Source organism: Microtus ochrogaster, linkage group LG4 (assembly GCF_000317375.1).
Source record: "Microtus ochrogaster isolate Prairie Vole_2 linkage group LG4, MicOch1.0, whole genome shotgun sequence".
Classification (NCBI taxonomy): domain Eukaryota; kingdom Metazoa; phylum Chordata; class Mammalia; order Rodentia; family Cricetidae; genus Microtus; species Microtus ochrogaster.
The window spans coordinates 2,833,521-2,854,958 of NC_022030.1; the positions used below are offsets into that span (position 1 = coordinate 2,833,521).

The 21,438-nt window shown below is 39.0% G+C and overlaps 1 protein-coding gene across 2 annotated transcripts in view; it reads left to right on the plus strand.

The window, feature by feature from the left end:
• Enpp1 (ectonucleotide pyrophosphatase/phosphodiesterase 1) overlaps nt 1-21,438 on the plus strand; it is a 65,569-nt gene that overhangs the window by 37,081 nt on the left and 7,050 nt on the right. The window contains exons 7-23 of one of the 2 annotated variants that reach the window (XM_013351446.2): nt 733-812; nt 955-1,074; nt 1,679-1,788; nt 3,384-3,449; nt 3,743-3,815; nt 6,461-6,569; nt 7,655-7,786; nt 10,198-10,229; nt 10,783-10,910; nt 12,118-12,187; nt 12,869-12,956; nt 14,735-14,904; nt 15,720-15,771; nt 17,158-17,312; nt 18,606-18,735; nt 19,900-19,980; nt 20,762-20,894. In XM_013351446.2, coding sequence (XP_013206900.1) covers nt 733-812; nt 955-1,074; nt 1,679-1,788; nt 3,384-3,449; nt 3,743-3,815; nt 6,461-6,569; nt 7,655-7,786; nt 10,198-10,229; nt 10,783-10,910; nt 12,118-12,187; nt 12,869-12,956; nt 14,735-14,904; nt 15,720-15,771; nt 17,158-17,312; nt 18,606-18,735; nt 19,900-19,980; nt 20,762-20,894 — 1,729 coding nt within the window. Of the gene's footprint in view, nt 1-732; nt 813-954; nt 1,075-1,678; nt 1,789-3,382; nt 3,450-3,742; nt 3,816-6,460; nt 6,570-7,654; nt 7,787-10,197; nt 10,230-10,782; nt 10,911-12,117; nt 12,188-12,868; nt 12,957-14,734; nt 14,905-15,719; nt 15,772-17,157; nt 17,313-18,605; nt 18,736-19,899; nt 19,981-20,761; nt 20,895-21,438 lie in introns of those variants that run through there. The other variant, XM_013351447.2, reaches the window with a different exon arrangement.

A 21,438-nucleotide genomic window follows, 5' to 3' on the forward strand; every position in this document is an offset into this window, starting at 1 on the left:
ACCCAGGGCTAACCCAGGAAGATATCCCATCAACAGCGTCAGACTTGTCAACTCTCCTTGACTCGTATGCCTTTTGGTTTTGGAGCAGCTAATAAGCTCATCCCTGGATGGCTGGTTCATGTGTTATAGTCTCGGACAATGTCACCTCAGTGCTGTTTCTTCCTAGGGTCTTCATTTGCAGATCTAGCTGAGACTGGAGCCTTTTTTTTTTCTTATATTTATTATAATTTAGCTATTTGATCACTAAGTATCAAGACTTTGCAAGCATCCTGCTATAATTATCTAAAACTTAATGCTATTGATAAATGTAGGCTAGTTGCCTAATTGGCCTAATCACTTTTTTTTTTTTTACTGCTTTTCTGACAAAAAAAAAATAAGGTCTGGAGATATTGGCTCAGCTGATAGTGTTCTTGTCCAGCATGCATGAAGCCCTGGGTTCAATCCCCCATACTGCATAAACCTGGCATTGTGGTGGACAACTGTCATCCTAGCACCAAGAAGCTGGGAACAGGAAGATCGGTAGTTCAAATTCTCCTTTGCTATACACCAAGCTTGATGCCATCCTAGGTACATAGAAGAGAGGAAAGAGAAAGAAATAAATATATTTTTTCATTATAGTAATTGTGTTACTTTTCATTTGTTCTGAATTTTGATCCAGCAGCTTGCCCTACATCCTGGGGTAATAACTTTATATGATATGCCTAATAGCAGTGTCTGTTTTTTTCTGTCTAGAAAACTGTGGAGCATACACGAAAAACATGAGGCCTGTATACCCTACAAAAACGTTTCCCAATCATTACAGCATCGTCACAGTGAGTGGACATTTCAGCTTTCTGTGTTCATGCCAGGAGGATGTAATTAAAGCATTGTTCAAGATAATAAGTCAACTTCAGATCAGAGTGAAATAATTTGTTTGGCAATGTGAGCTCTAATCTTCAATTGATCTTTTCTTAGGGACTTTACCCAGAATCCCACGGCATAATTGACAACAAGATGTATGACCCCCAAATGAATGCTTCTTTCTCACTTAAAAGTAAAGAGAAATTCAACCCTTTGTGGTACAAAGGACAGCCGGTAAGCTGTTTGCTGTGGCTACTGAAATAGTTTATTATTCTGACTTACTTTAATCAGAAAAAAGTAAACTGATGCCCTAGGAATTTTGGCAGCCTATTTTATCTCTTTGTGCCTGACTATATCCTTCTGTAGTGCCAGTGAGTGCTGACACTCGCATGTGTATGTGTGTTTGCACAGTTTAAGAACAGCATACTTTAGAGATAGATTTGGATTATACTGTCTTTTTTTTCTAGCTTGAGTCTTCTCTCTTTTAGTACTAATTGTTTGGCATGATAGTTTTTATTAATTATTTTTTACCTTCATATGCTGATGGTGTAGAGCATGATAACTTGGTGTGTGTACACAGTGCATAATGATCAAACTAGTGTAGTTCTCATTTTCAGCTTCTCAAACATCTAAGTTTTTTTTTAATACTATGAAGTAATGTTATCTACCATGGTTTGATAATATTTACATGATTATTGGAATCTAACTGCTGGAGCTCACTGACCTTGAGAACATTGCATCCTCAGAGAGGAATGCAGGGATAACGGCTAACGCTCTCTGTCTTCTCAGAGGCTAATGTTTTCATTGTCTCCCAACTTCCTTCCCTTCTCTTCCCCAGATTTGGGTCACGGCTAATCATCAGCAGGTCAGGTCTGGCACATACTTCTGGCCTGGATCAGATGTGGAAATTGATGGAATTCTTCCGGATATCTACAAAGTGTATAATGGGTAGGCGCAGATGAACTTTTCCTAGGTTTTGTAATATAAAATAACTTATATTTCTCTTATACCCTTTTTATTGAGTCCAGAGTGTCAACATTTGAATAAGTCAAGATCGTAAGTCAAGATATTTCAGTTAAGAACTTTTTTTTTTTACATTACAGAGTTTCAGATGGATGATGAATGGAAAGTAAAATGAGACCAACATTTTGTAGAAACTCTGACAAAATGTGTTCCAATCCTTGAGCAGTGATTTAAGAAATGAGGCAATACTGGGCATGTTGGTACGGGTCTATATTCAAGTAGCTAGGCACTGAGGCAGGATGGCTGAGTTCGGGCCAGCCTAGGTTACATAGTGGGATCCAGGCCAGCCTATGCGAATTCAAGGCCATCTTGAGTTTTGCAATCAGTTTCATTTTTTAATTCTTAAAAAAACACAGAAGGAATAAATGAAAGAAGGAGCAGGGGAAACAGAGGTACTACATATTTTAACTCAAGGAAGGAAAAGAACAAAAGAAGGAAAGGGTGGCTGCATTAAAGAACACAGGTAGGCAGGAGCTACTGCATGGTGGGGTCTGGAACACTGTTTAGAAGAAGACCCTTGCATCTTTGTATTTACATTTCTAAATTGCTTCAGTCTGTTTGCTCTCTAAGATAAGGGCCTATTAGCACAGTCTCCCTGATTTTCCAAATCATACAACCATTTTAAGGAAGACTTTCTCTGAGTGATTTTAGCAAAACTACCAAAATGGTTTCTTTTCTACTTTTGTGAAATTGATGACAAAACAGCAATACAGTATACCCAAGAGTGCCCAAAATGTTCACGAATCCCAGACTAGGAAAGGAGGGTATTTCTTACTCGTCTCATGCTACTGTGTGTTCTGTATGGTTCGCAGAAGCAGAGAGTGTCGCCTGTTCCTCTTGCTGCTGCTCGTCACGGTTTTCATCTCCTAGGCTGAGATGATCTCTGGGATCTGATGAGCTCCTTTCACACTAGTCTAGGTGAACACACAGATTAATGAGGGATAGACTAGATTCCAAGATGTAGTGAAGACGGCAGCTGATTATATCAGGGAGGAAGGCTGCTCAAGTACTGTGCCAACAAAACCCAGGGGCCAGAGGAGACAGAACTGATTTCATTAAAGAAAGTTGTCTGGAGGATTGTAACCTGTCCTCGTGGTATCTGCTTCCCCCACACCAGTGAGTGAGTCCTCTGAGGCACCTGCTCTTCTTGCAACAGTGACTGGCTCAACGGAATGTATACTATGGCAAAAGAAACAAGAAATATTTTTTTAAACATGACTACAATTTTTTTTGTATAAAGTTAAACTTTGATCTTCCTTAGATATAAAAATTAAGTTTGAAAATAACACCTATTAGGGGAGGCAGAGTCTATGGGGCAGGGTCTTTCCATGGAGTCCAGCCTGACCTCAAGCTACAGTATTTCTGCACTAGTTTCCCGAGTAGTGGATTACAGGATGGCCAATAAACCTCAGTCTTGGCTTGCTTTGGTTACACTTAATATTATTTCCAATAAGGAAAGTTTTTATGTTTGACATATAGTTATTGCAGATTTGTTTTAATTTGCTTATCTTTAATTTTAGGTCAGTTCCCTTTGAAGAAAGAATTTTAGCTGTTCTCAAGTGGCTGCAGCTTCCTAGCTATGAAAGGTATGTAGACAGTTTCTGGTACAAAGGCTCCTTTGTTTTATAGACATCATGTGCTTCGAACAAACAGATAACAACAAAACCGCTGTTTGCTCTGATGTCTTATATCCGAAGAAATTGAACAATTGCTGCTTCAGTTTGGAGAATCCCAAGCCTGTAAATAGTTCCGCAGAAGTTTAGCAATGTTTCCCCAGTGCTGTAGGATTTTTAAATCAGGGTCAACTGTTGAATTATTCTTTTCGTTCTGTTCTTCAATGTGTCCATAAAATATTACGTTTTGATACTGTTTGATTTAGACCACACTTTTACACTCTGTATTTAGAAGAACCGGACTCCTCAGGGCATTCTCATGGACCAGTAAGCAGTGAGGTAAGCTCATTCTTATCTGTATGTGATTGCTCCGTTAACCTTAGTGTACTGGAGTGTGCTTCTAGAACATTCTGTGAAGTGCTATGGTTTCTGGAAAGTCTTCCCTGTGGTTTATGGAAAGAGGGAGTAGGGAGTATTGCACAGAATTCGACTTAACTGAAGAGAACAATTTGAACAAAACAAGAGCTGAGAGAACTGATATTGCTTATATTTTTACAGTGCTGAATTGAACTGTTGAATTCAATTGTGTGTTTTCAATTCTGAAACTTTTTTTTTTCCAAGGCAGGGTTTCTCTGTTTAACTTTGACTGTACTAGAACTCACTCTGTAGACCGGGCTGAGCTTGAACTCAGAGATTTGCCTGCTTCTGTCTTCTGAGTGCTGGGATCAAAGCCTGCACCACACTATCCCTACCTGGCTTTTCAATTCAGAATCGTTTTATCCACTCTGGAGCCTTTCTCTTTGCCCTCAAACCTGAGTGCTTTATGAGAGGTCTTTAAGTATCTAAGACTCTAAATTTCTATGGGAATATTGGATAGAAGTCACAGTGGAAATGCCTCTTCTTACTCTTAGCAGACACTCCTGCCTGAAAGCTGTGCTTCTAACAGAGCTAGAAATGGAAAGAATGAAAGATATTATCAAAAGTAAAAAGCCAGGCAAACAATAATTATTTATGTTAGTTACCGTGACACTAATGGGAACCAGTAGCCTAGGGAGGAAAGGTTCAAAATGCTTGCTTGACCAGCTATGGTTTAGCAACTTGGCTGGTTTCAGGCCAAATAAAGCAACATTTAATGACTTTCACAGTTCACATCGCCATGCCTTTGCATATCCTGGACTACAGGCAGCATTAGCACTCTAGGTGACTTGAGCTGCTCCCTCTGTGCTTCCATGTTGCTCCCTTCTGTAACATGAATTCTTATCTATAGCCTGAGATGTCCATAGAAACTCAGAACTTGGGAATCCTGTTGAGCACAACAAGAAGAGTGAAAGTTCTCTCATTATCTGTTGCCTTTTATGAGTCTAGAAGACAGACTACAAACCCTGTACCCCCAAATTCATGTTAGTTCTCTGCCTGGGTGACCTAGGCTAGATGATTTGTAAGTCTTTAGGATTCTTATCAGTGGTCTGGTATGTCCATTGTGAGCTCTATTTTGGGTGGCTCTATCTGAGCTCTTTAATTTAAATGCAATATTGCTGAATGTATTAATAGGGACAGATAGCAGTCCCCTGCCCCCCAAATTTAAACCACTGAATAGACCATCTTTCCTTGTTTTTCTGGCATGTCTGGCATGGAGTTGAACTCTTTGAAAGAGCAGGTATTATTTTGTGTTGCTTTCGTATCAGGCAAAAGAGAAGGAAACTGGTCCTCAGCCAGGACTGTTTCTGTCCTTTGTAGTCCTTCAACCAAAATATGTGACCCAAGCACCGTGGCAGTGAGCAGCCTTAGCGTACACACTTTGTCTCGACTCTGTCATCAATAAAGCAGACATGCTCGCTACCCGAGGCACGACCTGAACTTGGCCATATCACAGTATGTCTAGAGAAACTCATCGCTGCTTCTCATGGGTGTTCCCATGGTTTGCACAATTGACCAGGCAGCCTGTGTGATTTTCATCATTTTAATTATTAATTTTTATTATTTCACTGATACCTAAGGCCAGTGACAAGGTCAGTTTGGCTGAAAAACAATGTATATGATAATCATATGATTAAGATTGAGTGCGATCCTTTGTGATTTGCTCATCTTCCTGCTTTTCTGATGTGTTCTTGTTCAGGATGGAGCCTCCTACTTTTCAAATCCTATTCATCAACTTATAAACTCTATTCATCTCTCTTTGCATTACTGGCACCTCAAAACCACTTTGATATTTAAAATTTAAAAATCCATGTTGTTTGGCTGTCTTCCTGTGGGTGGAGGACCATGTTGGAGGAGCTTGTCTCAAACTAAACTGAGGTGTACAAGCTGTGGGTGAAGATAGAGTACAGAAAACACAGGCAAGACTTTATAAGGTGAGAGGGAAAAAAACGCCCCAAAGCAGCCCAACCAAATTACTAGCGCTTCTGTAGCCTTGGGATATTGATGTACAAACCATAGGCATTTTGTAAGGAAATGAGGGGTCTAAATCTCTTAATGAAAAGTACAAAGCACTACATGAAGCTTTTGAGGACTAACTTTAATTTTTTGAAAATCCGGAAGCATGGTGCTCATACAGTGACCATTTAAATGATTCAAGAAGAAATTGATTGTGAAAAGAAAAATGCTAATTAAGATTGCATTGCTTTCTGCCCAGAAGCTAAGGTCTAGAGTGAGCATTATTCTAGTTTAATTGAGTCTAGGCTGAGTTTGATCCTTAGATTCCTGGGAGAAACCAGTTAATGGAGAAACCCCACAGTATATGGTTGAGTACGTATAGGATCTGTACCTTGCTATTCTTAATGACTGGCAGATATTTTATGATCTTGACCAGTATTGATCTAATGTGTATTTATCATAGTTTATCAATACCTCAGTAGCCCCTCCCTCTCTCCCTTCCTCTCTCTTTTCTTCCTTCTTTCCTTCCCTCCTTCCTCTGAGTAGACTGTGACTATGGAGACATAACATTACTGTGGAGTACATCCCACAAGGCTGCTTCCCATTCCTAGGTCATCAAGGCCTTGCAGAAGGTTGACCGCATGGTCGGCATGCTGATGGACGGCCTGAAGGACCTGAGCCTGGACAAGTGCCTGAACCTCATTCTCATTTCTGACCATGGTAATCTGAGTCCACTCATGTACGCTGTAGATTGCACAGCGGTTTTGTTTTTTTAAGTTGGTTTGATTGGTTCTTGTTTCAGTATTTTTACTGGATGTTATGGGTAAAACTTCTCTTTAAAATGTGGTTTCTTATGGCTAGTTTTTAGGAAAATACATTTAATATAAAATATAATAAAGCATAAAATTAAAGAAACGTGTGTACATACAATCCACAAATTATCTAATTTCTGATTTGAGAAAATTCTACATCATAATTTAAAGTGTTTCTAACCTTCAGTATTGAATTTGGGTAACTATAATTTTCTATTAATTGGTACACATTCTTATGTATCTCTTCAATTTGTTTTAGTATGTTTATTATGGTACATATGATTTTGGAGGCACTTTTTTTTAAATTTCTGTTTCTCACAATATAGTCTATTAACAGTTTTAATTTAATTAATTATTTGTATATACACAGATACACCACAGTGGGTTAAAGGACAGCTTTTGGGGGTCTGTCTCTCTTTTCACCATGGGTTCTGAGCTGAGCTATCTCACTGGTCCCCAGAATGCAGTTTTTGTTACAGATATACAGCTTTGGGATTACAGAATAGCATCCATGCAAGAAAGCAGAAACTAGGTTCTCTCTGTTTGATAATGTCACTTGTTTTTGCTTCAGAAATAGTTATAGAGAGCTTAGCAGACAGGTCTAACATATTGTATGCTCAGGGCTCCCATACTTCAGGCATAGTCTCCAGTTTAATATGAAGTGGTTTGGGGTAAGTCGCCCTCTTCAGTTGTGGTAAGACATTCTAATTTACAAACATGGTGATACTATAATTCACCAGGAAGAAGGAACACTTAATTAAATGACAAAGTTGCGGATGAAGGAACAGCAAATACATATTGAAAGTCTGGAGAGATGGCTCATCCACTGGGAGTGCTAACTGCTTTTGCAGAGGACCCGGGTTCAGGACAGAAAACAAAAAAGCAATAACAGCAAAGAAACAAAATCAAATTCTGCAAGTGAAAGAAATTCTGCTTTATGTGCTGCTTTTTCTGGCTATGTTTCAGCATGTTCTGGTGGTTTATTTCTTCCAGGCATGGAGCAAGGCAGTTGTAAGAAGTATGTGTACCTGAATAAGTATCTGGGGGATGTGAACAATGTCAAGGTTGTTTATGGACCTGCTGCCCGCCTGAGACCCACTGACGTCCCAGAGAAATATTACACATGTGAGTGAAGCTGTTTGCTAACATTGGATAGCTCGGGGGAAAGTGACTCCTCTACATCAATGTTTGTTAGCCATAGGAGAGCATGATTAACTCTCCAGGCAGATATCCGGTACTTAAGAGAGTTTTATCAGAGTGAAGAGAGCTTAACCACTTACCAACTTTATATTCTTGGACTAAACATTATTTGGTTATCTTAATAGAATTTCACATTACAATTTAATGTTTATTTATGAAGTTTTATGCACTGTTTATGAGAAAAGTTCAACAATATCTCTAAAGGTTAGATAATGAATGGCATGCCATTAAAATAACTCACATCATTTTCAAGTCATATTATGTTATGAGGAGGAATATACCAGAAATTATGCATTTCGTAAACAATCAGTCCCTTTACTAAGAAGCGATTTCCTTAAACAGTTTCCCTAAGCAATAGCATGCATCTTTTAGAGTAAGACAAGCAATTTTATCTCCTTTCTTGATCACATTGGAACACAAACTGCCAAAGTGTGTTTAAAGATATTTATTATTGCCAAGTAGTGGTGGTGCATGTCTTTAATCTTAGCACCTGGAAGACAGAGGCAGGTAGATGTCTATAAGTTCAAGGCCAGGCTAGTCTACAAAACTAAACACAAAAATATTTTTATTGTTCTGCAGATCAAAGTCACTCCATAACTGTGTTTTATATTTATTGCCCCACTTTGATTCCCATCTTTGGTTTTGCTTATCATTTTGATATAACTAGTTTTGCAATGGAAATATAAATGTGTTTAAATTATCAAAATTGGTTAGATTTGGGTTCTGCAATGAAATTAATTTCAGTAGAGACAGTTGAATATTAGTGAAGAAAAATGCATTTCACTCCAAGAAAATGTTCGTGCAAATATGCACAAATCAAAGGTTCTGTATTCAAAATACAAGAAATTTTTGTTTGATTCTTTTTTAATTTGGAGCTGTATCCAGAAGTTCCACAGAAGTCTCTTGACCTGACCTACTGAAAGAAGAAATTAAAAGGAGAAAAATGTTTCTTCTAAGCATATACAGATTTTTTTCTGTCATTTTTCTTTAAATAATGCAGTCTAATAACTAGCTGCAGTTCAGTTGCCTTGTAAGGCATTATGAGTAATGCAGGATGATTTAAGATATACAGAAAGATAATGTCAATTATGTGCAAAGGCCTCATCATTTTGTAGGCGAATTGAACATCTGAGGATGCTAGCATATCAAGGAAGGTCATAGAGACATTGCTTATGGATGTTGAGAGGTGACTGTGCCTGTTAGTGTTAAACCCATATAAACTGACATTCCAGGATTACATTTGGAATGGAGTGACTGGATTAACATGTGGACTGACGTTCCTGAGTGCTGTTTGGCGTGGGACTGAGTTTTAGCCACAGCTTTATTCCAGTTAGGGCTCCAAAATTCCCAAATTAAAGAAAAAGTTATATATCAATTCATCTGTCTACATAAAATATGGATTTTTTTGTCTGTGTAATTTTCTCAGATTTGTGTAGAGCTAAACAGAAAAGCCAATGAAAGTTTAGATAGCTCGACTTATTGATATGTAGCACAAAATTCACGAGGCAAATCTAATGCCCTTACTTCGCTTTTACACCAGTCCGCTTGCCCTCTCCTTTGTGTCCATTTTATTTGTGAAAATTCCACACTTGCCATTGAGTTGTGAAATGTGCAAAGAAGAAAAGCCTTTCCTTCTCTTCACCATGGCTTATTACTTCTCCTTAGAGACAGCTTGTTATGTTTGGGCTATGTCTTCATAAATATTTTCTGTAATGTATCTAAAATAAATATTTTATTATTACACAGTAAAGTTATGCTAGATCTAGATGGTATTTGGGTAACTGTGTGTATGGATGGATGGACAAGCAGAGGTAGATAGAATGGGCAAGCATATGGATGCACAGTAGATGGGTAGATAGATAATGTATTAGTTTCCTTTCTATGTACCAATGTGACACCATTTCTTGGTCATCTTTACACAGAGGTACTTAAAGATTTGTCTGTTCTTTTCAGTGGCCATACAGTGATGGGGCGAATGAGCTGTTTGAATTTAGCCATGGGGGCTGGTGATGTAGCTCACTGGCAGAGAACTTGCTTAACTGCATCAGAGTTTGAGCCTCTGTACCACATGATGAATTGGGCACGGTGGCACATGCCTGTAGTCCCAGAGTTGTAGGCCGGAAGATTAGAAGTTAAAGACATCCTTGGCTGCATAGTGAGTTTGAGGCCAGACTGGGATACGTGAGATCCTGTTTTTTTTATATATAAAAGGAAAGAAATTATGCTTTGATATTTCATTGATGAGTTTGAGTGTAACAATATTGCATGTTGTGTATCATTTGTACTTTTAATTGTAGTATATCATTAGCTGTTAATTCTTTTGTTTGTCTCTCCAGTTAATTATGAGAGCCTCGCAAAAAATCTTTCTGTGAGTATATTAACTTTTTTGTTATTTAGTTATTGCTGTTTTTGGTAATATACATGACAGGTTATGGTGTCCCACTGAACTGCACATCCCCAATCTTGGCTTTGATTTGGTCTATGCTAAATGTCTATTTTAAAAATATATTTTGTCCTAATGCTGTTTTGCTTGTATTATATTTCATATTTGATACCTTTTAAGTATCAAAACATTTTTTAAAATCCTATTTAACAGGACATGTGAAACAAGTACATCAGTTGTAACTCTACTATAATCTAGTGATACTCTACGAGTCCTAGTAATTGTGCTCAGTATTAATTATAATGCCCAATAAAAGTTTCCACTCCTTTTTTAAATTCTGTAGCTAGCAAGAACCCTTAGTTTCCTACCAGCACTGGTGTCTTCCTGACTGGCAGGTAAAATATTTCTGAATAAAGCCTATCTGAAGCTAAGGGATTTTTTCAAGAGATATTTACACCCCAGATGACAAAAGAATAACAGGTTTTTGTTGTTGTTGTTGGTTTGTTTTTTTTTTTTTTTTTGTCTTTTGGGACATCAGTGCCGGGAGCCAAATCAGCACTTTAAGCCTTACCTGAAACACCTGCTACCCAAGCGTTTGCACTTCGCCAAAAGCGACAGGATCGAGCCGCTGACCTTCTATTTGGACTCCCAGTGGCAACTTGCCTTGTAAGTTCTGTGACCCTCCTGGTCATGCTCAGCCTGATCTAGTATCCGTTCAAGGTGAAGACCGGCCCCCTTTGAACAGTACATGGCAATCTAATTTTAAACTCTAAACATTTTGAATTGAATACTTGCTATGAGCTGCTCAGTTCATTACTGGGAATTTGGCAGGACCCTGGACTTGTTTCTAGTATTCTTTCTCTACTTAGGGCAGCTGAAAATGTTTCCAGGCATTGCTAAACATCTCAGTTCTGCCTGAGAATGTTGCTCTGGCTGCTCACATCCATGCTGGCTGTTTTTAGTGCTCTACACTAATGTGTCCCCGCTTACCGCTGTGTCGCCTCTACATAGTCCCCATTTCTAACAACCCTTCCAAGGCCCATAGTCGTAAAAGCACTTTGTAACAAGCAAGTGTCTTTTTATACATAGCTGCTGCTCAAACCAGCCCATCAAGCCATCACAGCTTGCTGGGCTGCGCACTAAAATATTTGGATGATTAATAATGTTCGTATCTCAAAACATCATCATTAAATCTTTTGGTAGTCACCATAAAACTATTCATTGATTGTGACAAATACCCCTGACAAACAATACCTAAGAAGTGAAACAGTTCTGTCAACACAGTCACACCCTCTCCATTCTATTAGAGAGCTGGGGTTTTAGTCCAGAAGATGCATGGTGAGCTAACCACCACCCTCAGGAGGTTTGATATATAGTGCCTATTTAAAGAATGCACATGAGGGGTGGGGATACAGCTCAGTGATGAAGTGCTTGCCTGCTTAGCATGTTCAGAACCATTGGTTCAATCCCCAGTGCCTCCAATAACAACAAAATACTACATCTGAGCTTTATTATAAACCTCATCATTATTGAGATTTTACAAATGACTCACAGGAGAAGTTAAAACCCAACAGAATGGAGACTAATGACATTCTCTATGGTTAGCACTTCAAGTCCCTTCCTTCCGTCTCTATGCAAAGGTTTGGTCACCTCTGTCTTTGCTTCATGAACAGATCAACTCTAAGCAATATAGCATAAAGGATAATGCCCAGGAGTTTCAAACCCAGGTGGTTTATTTAGTTTATGTTGATTTAATAAGAGCCATTTGTACTTTATGAAGGAAAACAGTGATGTGGTTGACATTTTGTTTAATGACTTGAATTATAGTACTAATTTATTATAATTTGTAATATAAGATTATGTCAAAATTTAGGAATCCATCAGAAAGGAAATACTGTGGAAGTGGATTTCATGGATCTGACAATCTGTTTCCGAATATGCAAGTGAGTAAACCTTTCCTACTCCTCCAATAGGATTAATCTGGAGAAAGTCGGCAAATGAGGTCTAAGCTGTAAAAACCCAGACTGGACATATAATGGGACAGTAATTGAGCTTTTTCGCCTTTGGGAGGAATTCAGGAATTTGTTAGTAGTTTGTGTTCATGTTTCCATGGACATGGGATTTACCGACCTCGTTCCCAAGTGGCTCACAGTCATTTCAAACTTATCTGTGCCCTATGAACTGTTTGGCTCATGGTGAAAGTCAGTGATTTGAAGGATGAGAGGTTGTTATGATTATTGTCTGAGAGGAGGCAACACCTGGCGTGTGCCTGGCACTTTAACCTTTTTCTGAATCTTGTGGTAATAACGATTGAATTTTGTCTCTGTAGCACTCTGTGAAATGGGCAGGGTGAGGTGTTTGTCCCATGCCATAGATGGAAAAAAAACCTATTTCATCTTTCATTCTGTTCTGATCATCAAATCAAGTATTATAGTAAAAATAACAGAAAAGCTCTAGGTCTCTTTAATTTATATATACAATGAAAATTAAGATTATATCCAAGACTGGGCATGGTGTTTCAGTTATGTACATATATGTGTACAATGCAGACAGTCTAAAATTTTGATTGGCTACATGACTAACTGAATCAAACTGATAAGTTTAAACATTTCTGGCAAATTCAGGCTCTCTTTATTGGCTATGGACCTGCATTCAAACACGGCACTGAAGTGGAATCCTTTGAAAATATTGAAGTCTACAACTTAATGTGCGGTAAGTGTGAGCAGCACATTTCTTCTGAAGACGGGTGGCCTGCGGTGCACACTTGGCACCTCTGTGGGCATGCTAGCACAATGAGAGAAGATGTTTCTGTTCCCGTGATCTTTCTCCTGACTGAGAGCCCCTGGAAGGCTATGTTTACCCAGAACATGGGAAAAGTCCAACACTCAGAGTCTGAGGCTTTAGTTTATGACATTTGACTCAGCAATGATGGAAAGCACCAAAAAGGGTTTGGGAGCAGTGAAAAATTTCCAGAACGGGTGGCGTGTCTGAAATCAGTGCTGGTTGGGTGGATGATCGTGTCAGTAGACACGAAGGAAGATCCACAGTGAGTATGGCTTGCTTGACCCATGACTTCTGAACTGGTATGCTTATGATAGAATTGTGTGTTTGAGTTTGTACTTCTGTATATGGGTCTATGTCTGAACACAGAGGCCAGGATAAGGCTTTACACACACCACACACCCCACAGAGATGGGGTTACAGGTGCTTATGAGACACCTAATGTGAGCTCTGGAAACTGAAGAATAGTACGCACTCTAAACAGCGAAGCCACGTCTCCAGGCCCCAAATTTATTTATTTTCTTTTTGATTATAGTACTGGGAATTTTCAAAATCTTAGCTATGTCTTGAGTATAATAGTATAATTCTTTTTTATGAGAGCTCATGAACTTGAGTTTATAGATCCTAATCTATTTAGAATAATATCTTGTATAAAATAAGTGTTTAGTGATACAAATATTTGTTATTATTATTAAGTTTATGAGTCTCAGGTTCAAACAGAGTTGTGTTTGCCTTCTAAGCCCTGTGTGATACCTTAGGTAAAACACTTTGAACACTTACTGTCAAGTACTGGTGATAAATTACTCAGCTCTTTTGATAATTAAATTTAAAAGGGAGAATATCATCATAGCTATTAATGTGAATCCTCTCTCAACACAGGCTAACTATATTTCTTGCACATTCAAAGTTAAGGAAGTTTTGTGGGGAAATGCACCATATATGTTGCATTTTGTATTAAGAAGAACAGATTCCAGCCAGAAAGATGGGATTAGTGCTAAGATCTAGCATTGCTCTTACAAAACACCAGGACTTGGTCCCTAGCACCCACGTTGGGTGGCTTATAACCACCTATAACTTTAGTTTCTGTGGCTCCAGTGCCTTTGGCTTCTGCGGACATCAGCATTCATGTACACACACTAACACATAGACCCACATGTACACAGTTACAAATAAAGGAACAGGGTTTCCCTGTGTAGTCCTGGCTATCCTGAAACTCACTGTATAGACCAGGCTTGCCTTAAACTCAGAGATCTGCCTGCTTCTGCCTCCTGAGTGTGAGGCATGTGCAACCATGTCAGGCTAAAATAAATGAAAAGTTCAGGAATGTTTGTGGTATAGCACTTATGTCAGTATTAGAACACCACATTTGGGATGCAGAGACAACTCTCTAGTTCTTCCAAATGACTCAGACTCAGATCCCAGAACCACATCAGGCAGCTGCAGGCCCCTTCTGGCCTCCACAGGCGTTTGCACTCACATGCACACACACATGCAATTTTTAAAGAGTAATAAAATCTTTGTATGGGTAAAGGAACCACAGATTCCTATTGTGGAAAGCTAGGTATGTATGTTCTATCTTCATTCTAGTTAGACAGTAAGAGAATCAAATACATTGGACTTAAAACACTAAAATGAAACTCATGGTACAAACCAATTTGTTTGACCTGGAAACTTCTAATTAACTCTTTACTGTTCTTGGAACTATGCAGATTTATTAGGGTTGATCCCAGCTCCTAATAATGGAAGCCATGGAAGCCTTAATCACCTTCTAAAGAAACCTATTTACAACCCAAGTCTTCCCCAAGAAGAAAGCTCCCCGGATCAGTGTTCAATCAAGTCACCGTCAAATAACCTTGGCTGCACGTGCAACTCCACAGTGGTAGGTATAACTGTGATGCTTAACAGCACTGGTGTGTGCATGCGTGTGTGTGTGTGTGTGTGTGTGTGCTACAGAAACAGCTATAATAAAGTTAAAATGTAGACGTTGGCTATAATACAGTTATTGAGCATCTGTATGTTTACTTTTAAATCTAAAAACACATGTAGACCTTTTACTAGACATTGCCCCATCTAACTTTCGCCCGTTTAGCCATTTCTATCACTTGGTGTTGCCATCCCTTGAGGGAAGGTGGGGTGCATGCTGGAGGATCCCTTGAGAAGAATAAACCCACCTTACTGAAAATGCTCCTTCTCTAAAATACAGCCCAACATATTGAAAATTTAGCTGGGGGTGGAGGGAGTTTTTTGTTCAAATGGATATAACACGGTGTTCCATTTTCTTTAGTTCTAACTACCCTAGCCACAGTGCTAATGCAATTAGTCCTAATGTCTTAGGAGTTGTGAGAATGTAAAAATATCCAATAATTTGTGAACTAAATGGGCAACATTCATAAAGTTAGTAGATGGAGTTTATTTTACACTTTTCTCTTTTGCTTACTTAGACCTGGGGTGGATATCAGAACTAAGCAAATTTTTAGTTTTCTATGACTGAAGATAATTTTGTCCTATTGGAACTGTTGTGGGTCCCCTTTCATCCTCCTTGTCTAAGAAGGAAAACCTCTGACTGGTACAATACTTTGTAAATGTTATTTTTGTTCTTTCATTGATTAGATAATGCTATAAAAATGATATAATACAGAACTAAAGCATGTCTCTCTCTGAAGCCTTAAAAATCATTTTATGAACCTCTTTTAGATTGTGCCAATTGTGGACTTTCAACAACAGTTTAATCTGACCATGGAAGATGGTAAGTCATGTTACTGAAATGAGGAAGTGATAGAGAGTTGTTGCAGGAGGGGGTTCTTTACAAAGAGCCAATACAATAAGAAAGCAGGGAACTGTTGATGAGACATGAGTTTTCTTTGCCAGACAGTCTCGCCTGTAAGTCATAAGGCAAGACATGTCATTTTACACCAGAAAGGTGTGCATCCTGTTCTGTGAAAGCCATAATTCTCTCTCCGAACATGTTGAAAGTGTTTTGAAATTTTTTGAAGATGTATCAGAAAGTTTAGACTTCAACTTAAAATGCTTGAAAAATCTGTTACCTTAATACAGTTTGATTTATCTATCTATAGTTACTTCCTCATATTTTTTAAATGAGGGTTATGATTTTGTAGGCAACAGAGGCAATATTTTATAATTGTGACCTGAATGCTCAGAGTTGCTTTGCTGGAATCTCTGATCTCTACATGATTTGACTGATATTTTGTTCCTTGCTGGAAAAAAAGTGCTCAACTCTGCATTAATTCTGACTTGAGCTGGTCTGTGTGAAATTGCTCTTGTAACTGTTGTTAGGGCAATCTTTTATCCCTAAAATCTTTTACTACAGTATGTGGTAAAGACTGAGAACTTCAGACCTCAGCAACAGCGCGATGGGGAATGGGATGCTGTCACCTCATCTGTGAAATGGGTGTAGGATTTACATTCTTAAGGAGATGTAGGAAACAGAGGATGAAAAGAGTTCTGCACAGCACCTGACACTTAGAAAAGGCCATCAAGCCATCATCAGTTCAGTCTTTTGTTCTTGGGCTTTTCCTTCTAAATATCCACTTTTTTTTGCTTACTAATTACTTAGTAAAGAGTAGGTGATTAAAATAATATTAAAGAATTCAGGGGAGTCGTGATGCAGTGAAGTTGGTAGATTGCTTGCCAGCATGCACAAAGTCCTGGGTTCAGTCTTCCAACACCACATAAAGGTAGGCATGGTGCCATACACCTGTAATGCCAGTACTCAGGAGCCATGTGCAGGAGGATCAGAAGTTCAGGGTCAGTATTGGCTACTCACCGACTTTGAGTAGCCTGGGCTACCTGAGACTTTCTCTCAAAAAGATTTGTTTATTTATTTATATATACATTTTGGTGGTGTAAGTCCTGGTTAACTAGAATTTGTAGTAATCCAAGGAAGTATTTCCTTGTGATACTCTTTGATAGAACATTTGTATTTCAGTGAAAAGGCCAAGTTTCACAGGTTCACATCTGTGCATGGGTCTGTCCTTTGCACTATCTGTGACATTTTTATGGTTCAAACCTTATTCCTCCTTATGTCTCGGAAGAGGAAAGGGTTGTATGAGTGTTCCATTGTATATCACCAAATAACATGAAATGTGGTTTTGTTTTCCCTTTCTGTCCCAAGCGGAGGACGTTGACTATACCACTGCTCCATATGGAAGGCCCCGGTTCCTGCAGAAGAAACACAGCATCTGTCTTCTCTACCATCAGCAATTTGTGAGTGGATACAGCCAGGACATCCTCATGCCACTCTGGACATCTTACACCTTCCTCAGCAATGCAAGTATCTGTCGTCTCTTGCACTATGATGTTGGAATCTGTTTGCTTGTGTTAACCTGTTACTCCTTCCGGAAGGAAGAGACTACTGAACAGTTAGAGGAAAGTTTTAGGTCTTCCTCTGTTTATCCATATGGTTCTGAGAGTCAGAATAAATATCTCAATAGCTGATTTTCCTTTATCTTCTCCCCCCCCTATTTTTAATATCGTGTGACTCTGATTTATAATCGAATGAAATCAGATGGCTCATGAGTCACAGTTTCTCTTTTCTAAGTGCGTGGCTATTTGAGTGCATGATTTACTGTATTCAACTGAGCCAATCTAAGGAGACCATGAGGGCTCAGACCTTGAGGCCTCCCATCTGCCTGAGGATTCCAGCCCAGACCAGGGGGCGTTTACTTCTTCTCTCTACTCCTACCAACACCAGAGCAGTGGGACCTTGAAAACAGCATGTGCAAATATCCCCAAATAAGACTACTATCACCGTCGCTCACTCCAGCCTGGTGGTACTTAGATGGAAGGAGAGTCGCAAAGGAACTGTGGTTGATTGGCAAGGCATAAAGATACACTTAGGGGATTAAAGAGAGCTCCATTGAGGGGAGCAGTTAGACTTAATAAATGACACTTAGTGTTAATAGTCTCTGAGACTCCTAAATAAAAAAGATGTATAGGTATATACGTGTATCATTTCTATTAATGTGTTTATTTTATTATTATGCAAAATTTCTTGGGCATTTTAAAACATTTTTGGAGGTTCCCCTCAGTCGTTTTCTTCTTCCCTTTGTGGTATGTAGTATGTAGCATTCACCATGTTTGGTGAGCACCAGCATTTAGTGTTATTTGTTACCTTAACTTGCGATGGTCATTGATTCTGTTCAAATTTGATTCTTTTAAAAATCTAAGCAAAGCTAAACGAAGCCACATTCATTACGACCCCCAGGATTTTCACCTTGGTTCTCAGGGGCTCTCCTCCTTCTCTGAGCAACTTTTAGCTGATGCTTGGATATGGGAGATGGTGTAAAAATTTCTAGAAATCAACATTTTATCTCATACAATGTTTGAAAGTATGTATAAATAAAACATAAAACCATCACAGTGGAAGCTATTTGCACATAAAGGGGTTAATTAGCTCTGCCGTTGTAGTGTGTGCTTTAGTTAGAGAACGTCCATAGACTAATGGGAAACCGGAGAAGGTTGTGACTCCATGCCTGGGCAATGCAGTTTGCCTTTGGTTCGTCAGCTTCCTTTGTTGCTCTGTGACTGAGCCTTGCTGACCCCTCCCTATTTGTTCTTCAGGACTATCTCTCAATGGATAACTTTTCCAACTGCTTATACCAGGACCCTCGGATCCCACTTAGTCCCCTCCACAAATGTTCCTTTTATAAAAGTAATTTAAAGCTAACGTATGGCTTCCTCGCACCACCAAGTAAGTACCTCCCCACCCCTGTCCCATGGCGTTCCCTTCACTTAGCTTCTCTCTTTGCTTACTTATACATCTCCCAGGGGTCTGAGGGTGTAACTCACTGCTGAAGAACTCACCTAGCATGTAGCGGTCCATGCATTAGTGTGTCAGTGCCAAATTAATAATAACAATAAGAAAAGGAATAGAAGAAATTAGTGACAAATATCTCCATTATTCTGCGCCACTGTGTGGGGGAGCCTTTTTATTTATTAGTGAAATTTATACATTAGGAACATAATTTGGAAAACGTTACATTGGTCTAAGGCTCGTTACATTGGTCTAAGGCTTGAATATATGATTCATTGTGTTTTGGGGGAGTAGTTGACCTGGTGCAAATACTTCAGGTAGAACACGCAGTGGGAGAGAAAGGCCACCTCTGGTCTTAGGAAGGGGGTGCCTATTAGGATGAAGGTGACAGGTGAAGGAAGTAGGCGAAGGTGGTGCTTTCGTAGCTTGCTCGTCCATTGCTGCAGAGCATCTAGAGTGGCCCTTTTGAAGGCATGCCTCCCCTTCTAAAGTGGCAGATGTGTGTGCTGAGGAGAAGCCTCTTTAAGGCCAGCCTTAAAAGGCAAAACTCCAAAGGTCCTAGATGCTCGAGTCCTCAGTTCCAGATCAGGCCCCAGTAAGCGTCTGTAGACAAACCTTGCCTGTTGGACTGCAAGAGAGCCAGTCAAAGCAGCCTTGTGTGGCATGCTCGGGCAGACTCCTGGGTTGTTTTCTCTGGGTGGTAGGTGTCGTGCAGAAGCCAGACGTTAAGAACTGCCTTCCTGAAACTGCTAAAGAAAAAGCATAAAAAGGCTGTAAACACAATATTCTTTCAGAGGAAATAAAACAAATAAGGTTAAAGTTTGAAAATGTGTGATTTGGGACTTTCTTACTTTAGTGTGCGTCTCTTTGGTAAATGATTCACACAAAGAAATAAGTTTAAAATCTGATTTTTCAAAGAGGCTTGGCCAAGTGTATTGTGTTTTCCTTCTCCTAGAACCTGGGCACCTTTGCCAGGCTTCAGGTGACATCTAATTTTTAAAAGTGCTCCTGTATTCACCACAAGAAATTGCAAAATAATATCTGTGCTGTATGATCAACTCTTGTATGATCAACTCCTTTCTTCTTTTTTTTTCTTTACAGGACTAAATAAAAATTCAAATCAAATATATTCTGAAGCATTGCTTACTTCTAATATGGTGCCTATGTATCAGAGTTTTCAAGGTAAAGACCTTTAACAATAGTTTCAGTATATGTAGATTTAGTTGATATGTGATAGCATTTATGGTTTTGATCAAATGTGTACTTATCAAATATATTCTTCAAAGTTTGTTTAACTTTGAAAGTATTTGAACACACACATAAAAATTCTGTCTAGTCTAGTATCTGCATGCTTTGTATTTAAATGTTATAAACATTTTTTGGGGGAAAAAAGGGTAAGGTATGTCCTCTAAAGTTGCCTACTGACTGCAATAAACTACTAAATCAACTTTCAGTATGGTTCTTAATTTAAGTAAATTTGTGTAATTAGCTTTATTTTTTAAAATGAATAGATTTCATAGGATTCTTAACCATTTCAGTATCTGACACCAGTAAGAGTAAACAAGCCTATTTAATTAAATTTATGGTGTAGAATATAAAAATATAGCACTTATAAGGACTTTTTTACTTAGATATTTTTTGTGCATGACACATGTATGTTTTCAGAGGATAAATTCAGATCTCAGTCATGAGTCTGAGGTGCTTCTGTGCTCACTGGTGAAACGTGGTAATTACTACAGTGTAAGAAGTGTATTTCCCAATACTGAAACACAGCTGCCCTTTAGTCCCCCTCCAAAAGCCAAAGGTGAATAGTGGAACTTGGACTCGACACTAAGACTAAAGCCAAACCTGACCTGGTCCTTAGCTTTCAGAAGACTAACTTTGCTTCATGTTGCAGCCACTCCCGCACAGCAGCGTGGCCTGCCATTCTTTGGGAACTCCAGCACTGTCTCTTCTTTTTCAGTTATATGGCAGTACCTCCATGACACCCTGCTGCAAGGGTACGCCAAAGAGAGGAACGGCGTCAGTGTCGTCAGCGGTCCTGTGTTTGACTTTGATTATGATGGACGCTATGATTCCTTAGAGACCCTGAAACAGTAAGGATGTGGTTCATTCTTAAAGGGAGTTGTGGAGGGGATTTCCATCTAGTCAGCAGATCGTTTTCTGTACAGCACAATTCAAGTGTTCGTAGGGGCTACCTTGAGTTAACAACTTTAGAGAGCCTTGAAAGTTTTAGCCTTTAAGACTCCCTCACAGGGCTCAACTAAAAACACCACGAATAGCTAAGGGGGGGGGGGGCTAAAGATCTGAAGGTAAGTAAGAAGTTTACTTACAACAGGTTCTGTCTATCCGTAGTCTTTATTCTTCTCTCTTCAATCCATCGTTTCCCATTGTTCCTTCTTGTTCTCCCTTGTTCTTAGTTCTACGTTGTTCTTCCTTGTCCTCCTCATTACAAATGTTCCCAGTCATATATATTCTTAAACCAGTTATTTCCCAGTCCTAGCAGGTTCCAGGGCCAGAACTCTTGTAGGCCATAGAAAATCAGATAAGAGGTTTTTTTTATTTTGTGTTTTTTTGTTATTTATTTACTTATTGTTTTTCAAGATAGAGTTTCTCTGTGTAGCTATGGAACCTGTCCTG